Source organism: Pteropus vampyrus, unplaced genomic scaffold (assembly GCF_000151845.1).
Source record: "Pteropus vampyrus isolate Shadow unplaced genomic scaffold, Pvam_2.0 Scaffold28, whole genome shotgun sequence".
NCBI lineage: Eukaryota > Metazoa > Chordata > Mammalia > Chiroptera > Pteropodidae > Pteropus > Pteropus vampyrus.
The window spans coordinates 772,233-778,386 of record NW_011888809.1 but is presented as its reverse complement, the minus strand read 5'-3'; the positions used below and the strand labels follow the sequence as shown (position 1 = coordinate 778,386).

General features: G+C 43.4%; 1 protein-coding gene and 1 pseudogene across 3 annotated transcripts in view; both read left to right on the top strand.

Annotated features, from left to right (window-relative positions):
- Positions 1-6,154, top strand: part of DRC1 (dynein regulatory complex subunit 1) — a 38,136-nt gene that overhangs the window by 27,430 nt on the left and 4,552 nt on the right. For 2 of the 3 annotated variants that reach the window (XM_011356525.2, XM_011356524.2), the window contains 4 exons: positions 644-876; positions 3,392-3,504; positions 4,744-4,833; positions 5,386-5,472. In XM_011356525.2, the coding sequence (XP_011354827.1) occupies positions 644-876; positions 3,392-3,504; positions 4,744-4,833; positions 5,386-5,472 (523 nt within the window). The remainder of the gene's footprint in view (positions 1-643; positions 877-3,391; positions 3,505-4,743; positions 4,834-5,385; positions 5,473-6,154) is intronic. The other variant, XM_023528523.1, reaches the window with a different exon arrangement.
- LOC111737598 lies at positions 6,038-6,154 on the top strand (annotated as a pseudogene).

The window sequence follows — 6,154 nt, the reverse complement described above, 5'->3', positions numbered from 1 at the left end:
TTACCTCCCAGTGCCTTCCTTTCCTTGCTCGTAACTGGAGCCGTGCTTTGGAATATATGGGAGGGTTTTCTGCCCTTCCACAAATCTGATCTTGGGTTCTGTAGAACTGAGTGAAGTAGATGAAAGGAACATTACACCCTCTATTCAACAGCAGACTAACCTTTTTTTTTCTCTTCAACCCAGCCTGCATGATATACTTAATAATCTGAGGTTAAAATATGCCAAGCAGATAAAGCAGTTTCAGGAGGATAACCAGTCACTAACCTTAGACTACAAACGCCTTGTGATGCAATTCAAGGAGCTCCAGAAAGCCATGAGGTATGTTAGGGGCTTGGGTGCTAGGATAGAGATTGCCGTGATTTCATTAGACTTTGATATCACCAGCTTTTTGGGAGCTGGACCAGGGCACTGAAGAATCATTTGTGCTACCTTCCTTGTCCCTTGATTTGTACGCCACCTACCTTTTCTAGAGACCTACCGGGATGGCTTTCAATCTATCGTAGGTGAGGTTCAGTGGCCTGGGGACTAGGACAGGCCCAGAATTTACCGCGGCTCTGCCTTGGTTCTTTCCCTGCTGCTAATTGAAGGGACCCCAGCCAGGCCCTGGGGTCAGCTGGCCATGCTCAGTAACTCTCCTTCACAGGCATTTTGCTCTTATTGATGATGAGAAGTTTCGGGAGATTTGGCTGATGAATGAAGAGGAGGCAAAGGATCTGATAAACAGAGCCTTTAATGTGGACAGGATCATCCACACACATCATCTGGGGCTCCCTTGGACGGCGCCTGATTTCTGGTTCCTGAAGAATGTGGGGCCTATATCTCAGCAGCCGCAGAAGTCCGCCACACAAATATTAGAAGAAGTGCTGATGCAAACAGGTGACTGGAACAGAGTCATAGGGTCGTAGAGCAACCCATTCATTTTCCAGATAAGGAAACTGAAATTCAGAGAAGGAGAAGAGGCCTCAGGGCTGAGAGGTCTCTGGAGCATGATTGGCTGATATGGCTTTTAAGTCTCTAATTTACAGCTTTGTCCTCTACTCTGTATTATAAACTGGAAGTTAGATTTAGAAGCTTGTTTGGATTCAGGTTCATTTTATTTTTGCTAAATATACTGTTGTGTATCTCCATTGAGATAAACTAAGGTGAGGTTGTCTCTCTTTTTGTAATGTTAGCAACCATTGATAATTATCGTCTAAGATCCATTAATTGCATTAGGGATTGCAAAATGTTGATATTCTAAATTCTATCGTAAAGTCATGATTCATTAGCTGGAACACTTCCGAAAAGAGAATCTTCCCCTCATCAGCTTTTTGTTACTTTGAGATACAGTTTGTACAGACAGAAGGATAGATGCTTATTCTTTCTTTACCAGTATACAGAATGAATAGATGGGGTCTCTAGTATCTTTCAAAGATCACCAATGAGGTTTTACTTTTTAAAAAGCATCATTATGAACACATAGATTTAAACAAATTTGATATGTTTTGGTTTAGTGAAATTATTTTCCTTACTGATGCTCAAATTGTCTCATTTTTGGCCAATGAGAGTCTCTTCCTGTTGGTTTCTGGGTCCTTTAGACACAACCCCAGTAGCCTTTGACAGCTTCCTGGCTTTCTAGAATGACTAGATGTTTCAGGCTCACATTATACTTTTTCTGCTTCAAGTCTGGAAGCAGCCATTTCCCTGAGGAGACCTGGTCCTTTTCAATAGGGAATGGTATTTTGAAACCATAGTCTGGATGCTGGAGTGCTCACTGTTTTGGATTACTCATTGTTTCCAGGCCCCTCAGTGGATGAGTCCAGGATATAAGATTGTGTTTTATAGGTCAAATAAATCATGTGTTCATTTGAATACTTCCTAATCATCAGGATGCCAAGATGTTTACTTAACTGTATCAAAGTCTATTTTCTTTCTCATAACTTGAAAATCTTGGTGCTCAATGACTCCAAAATAATTACTCATTGCTTTTTTGACAGTACCATAAAACAGTCTCAGAATAAAATATCAACCCTACCACTAACAAATGATTACTAAAAAGAGTTCAAATTTTTTTGCAGTTCTTTCTGCTCTTAAGATATATTCCACTGGGTATGTACAGACAGATTGCTATCTTTTAAAGCTACTTGGACCAGTTTCTATGTGGTTATGTCACCAACCGAATACACATTTAAGTCTTTTTGTCTTGTTTACTTTTGATATTTGGGATCGACTTTTACAATTTTATTTTATTTTATCAAAGTCAAATGTACAAAGCAAGGTATACCCCAAAAGTGTGGCTTTTATCCTCTCCACTCCATTCCATCTCTCTCTTCTAGGAAACTATTTAAAAATTTATGGTTTTTCTTTTCATCGCTTTTTAAAATTATAAACAAATATGTGTGCATGTTTATATAAACCCATTTTTTAGGTAAATGAGAACATATGCTTTTCTCCATTTTGCTTTTTTTTACTTGTAGTATACCCTGGAGACCAGTCCGTAGCAGTAAGAAGAAATAATCTTTGTTCCTTTTTCATGTGATACTCTGGTGTGTGGCTGTGCCGTAATTTATTCAAATAGTCCTCTCTGTTGATGCTCATGTGGGATATTTCCAGTTTTTGTCTGTTTTTGCCATTACAAACATCGCCATAATAAATAGCTTTGTGCATTTGTGTTTTCATGTTTTTGCTAGTGAATTGTTGGGCTAGACCCTTGGAACTAGGGGTGCTGCATCAAAGGGTAAATGCCTCTGTAATTTTACTGGATATTGCTCCATAGGGATGGGTACTGTTTTACATTCCCACCAGTAGTTTGATATCTTGTATTTTTCAAAATATTTTCATACATATTATCTCATTTTATCTTTTGAACAACTAGTAAAGCCTGGATAGTATAATGACTTTTATTCCTATTTTTGAGTGAAGAATGTGTAGTGTAGAACACATTAAGAAAAATTTTGGCTCTTGCTATCAGCTACCAGTTCTTACTGATAATATTCTTCTATGAGGCAGCCTTTTAGTTGACTGCTTCTAATCTGCTCCAGGTTTAGAAACCATATAGTAGATGTGCTAGATTTATCTCTAAAATAAAATTAAATAGGTACACGCACTCTGGAGCACCCCCTTCCTGGTCATGGCTGGATTCTGAGTATGATATTTTCGGGTAGGTGAAGTTTGGAAAAGTGAGGTGGACAGGCTGTCCAAGAATGACAGAATTCTCCAGGTGGTCTCTTTTTCCAACCCTTAACGTCTTTTTTTGTTTGTTTTTAAAATAATAGGTTTTCTTCAGCGAAAGAGACTTTTTAAGAAGTGAATTTTCTCAAGGAAAGCTATTTGACTGTTTCTCAAAGTCAAAAAGCCCAAGGAATGATCTTTTCCTCTCCCTCCCTCTCTTCTCTCTACGTTCCATCTGCAGAAGAAGAGTGGGCAGAAGAGACTGCCTCAGAACCAGAGTCTTACCTGGACCTGCCAAAGCAAGTTTCAGCAAAAACTACCAGAAGGATCCTGATGCTCCTGTGTGATGAGTCGGTGAGCGGCTGTGGCAGAGGGACTCCTGGCGGGTGGCTTTGCCAACTTTCTGCTGTTGCTTTTTCTTTTTTTTTTAATAATTTTTTTTTTTTTGGTTTGTTTTTCAGTTACAGTTGACATACAATATAATATTAGTTTCAGGTGTAGAACATAGTGATTAGACATTTATATGCTTTACGAAGTGATCACCCCAATAGATCTAGTACCTGCTGTTGCTTGTGACAACTCTGGCCAGGCCAGATGTGGCCTGGAGGCAGGAGTGGACCAGCTCTCAGGAGTATTGCTGGGGGACAGCCTTCAGACCTCTTGGGGCCATTCACAGCCGGGCCGTGCCTCAGTGCTGGCCAGCTGGCAAATGGGTCCTCTCTTAGTGGGTCAGCAAGGCGTAGTCCATGCTGGCCAATGGGATCCTGCTAATTAAAAAAGTAAAAGCTTATTCTTCGAGAGAAAGGGCACCAGTGTCACCTCCGTGAACCCACTTGCCAAGTAGAATGGCCACCAGTGACATGGCCTTTCCTTGGGAGCTGAGTTTGTGATTACTCTGGGTGTGCTTGGCTTTGAAGAGCTGCACTGTTTACTGGTAAAAGCCACTAGACTTAGTGTAAAGGCTGTGCTGGAGTTGGTTCAGCTGGAAGTTGATTGTTGCCAAACGTGATTGGTGTTTATTTAGATTTTACAGTTCCGAGATGGTGAAAGAGATGAAGCAAGGATCAGCAGCCTCCAGTCCCCTTGGGGCAGTTGGGACGGTTTTCTTTGGCACAGACGCTGGGTCCTGCCACTGAGGAATGCTCCTGCTGAAGGAGGCGGCTGGCAGGGGCTTCCTTTATTCGCAGGCTTGCTGCCAGTGGCCACCCTTCCACTACCTGCTTTCGGCCTGTCAGTGCCTGCTGCTATGTTCTATAGATATTTGGAGACTAGCATATGAGTGAAGTGATGTTGGGTGGGTAGGCATCTGTGATTGGATCAGGTGTGGACTGCTCTGGGGAACTCAGGTGTTTGCCCAGGGGCTTGTGGGTGAGGCGGGGGAACTAAGTCCATGGCGAAGGTTGGCTTTGTTCCTGGGAAGGGCTCTTAGGCACCCCAGGAGGCCTGCCTCTGGGGAACCTGATATCCAGAGCCTCACCCCTGGGGCTCTGCTCTGTGGTGTCATCCTTGGGCTATACAGAGGGAGGCTACAGACCCTGGCACTCGGTCCTGAAAGCCGTCTCTGACTGGAGACGTCATCTTCCTTCTCCTCAGGGTTTTCTCATAGAGAACAAGCTGCTGAGCCTTCTCCTTCCCCTGGAGAAGAGCGAATGCTATCTGCTGAGGTTGGACGCCATCTTCTCAGTGAGTCTCACTGGGCTGAGTGGACGTGGGATGGGGGCCTCATTTTAAGACAGCCCCCTATGTTTTTCCAACATTGCCTCAGCCCTGGGAATAGATGCGGCTCTCCCGGGCCGACTCCGGGCTCACGTTGCATCCTTCCCTTTATTTACTCTCCACACAACAGATTGTCCTGAGTCGTTTAGATGTCTCTTATCCCTGACCCTTCCTCTGCTAGCTTCTCTCTCTCATGGCCCAGCTCTCAGATTGTAGATTCTTCCCTCTACCCCTAAACTCAGATGCATGTTCAGCTCCATTTAGCATTTTCATACCCATCAGGTCTGTATGGAGCAGTTCCTGACTCTGAGCATTGTTTCTCTGTTCTGACGCGTGTGTCTCTGATTCACTGTGCTTTCCCAGTGTTGAGCGGCCTCTACTCTGGGCCATGGCAGGCACTGGGGTTGTTGAGGAGAGCCAGACAAGCCTCTTGCTCTCAGGAGCTGAGGATCTCTTAACTTCTGGAGCCGGTGGACTCTAGATGTGGTGTTTGAGTAGTCATTCTGTTTTTCCTCCCAGGCCCTTGGAATTGAAAGTGAGGATGACTTGTATAAACTGGTGAACTTCTTCCTCAGATATCAAGCTCATCATTCATCCTTCAGCCAGGTAAGGTGAAGCGCAATTGAAAAGGGAGCATTTTCAATCCTCCTAAAAGCCCCCAGGGGAGCATCGTTGCCTCTGAAGAACACTTCTGGAGAAACAGTGCGGGTTTTATGGCAGGGACAGCTAAGTTACTGTTTCCTTTATTATTATGACTTTTTCTGTTTGTGAAGGAAGGAATGGCTGGAGGTGAGAGGATATTCTCATATTGAGGTCCGAGGGATCTTTTCCTGGGCCTTCTCTCATAGCCAGGCGTCAGCCACGATGAGACCCAGTCCCACCAAGTTCTGAATATTTGATCCATAACACTTCCCTTCAAAGCAGGGCCCATTTGTAATACCTATCTTGGTTGTAATAGACTACTCCGAAGAAGTCATCATGTTAAAAACATAAGATTTTATTTTGATAATTAAAAACTTGAATTTGAAAGATTTTTTTTTTATTATTGCTAGCCACAGGGTAAGTATCCTGGATATCCTTCGAAAAAGGGTTGATTGTGTGGACAAAAACCAGAAACCATAAAGGGGGAGGGAGAAAGAAATATTTGACTGCAGTAAAAAAATTCTGATGGGTCTACGGCCATGCTACCCAGAACAAGCCCGATTCTGTCTGATCTCGGAAGCTAAGCGGAGTTGGGCCTGGTTAGTACTTGGATGGGAGACCACCTAGGAAGACCAGGTGCTGTAGG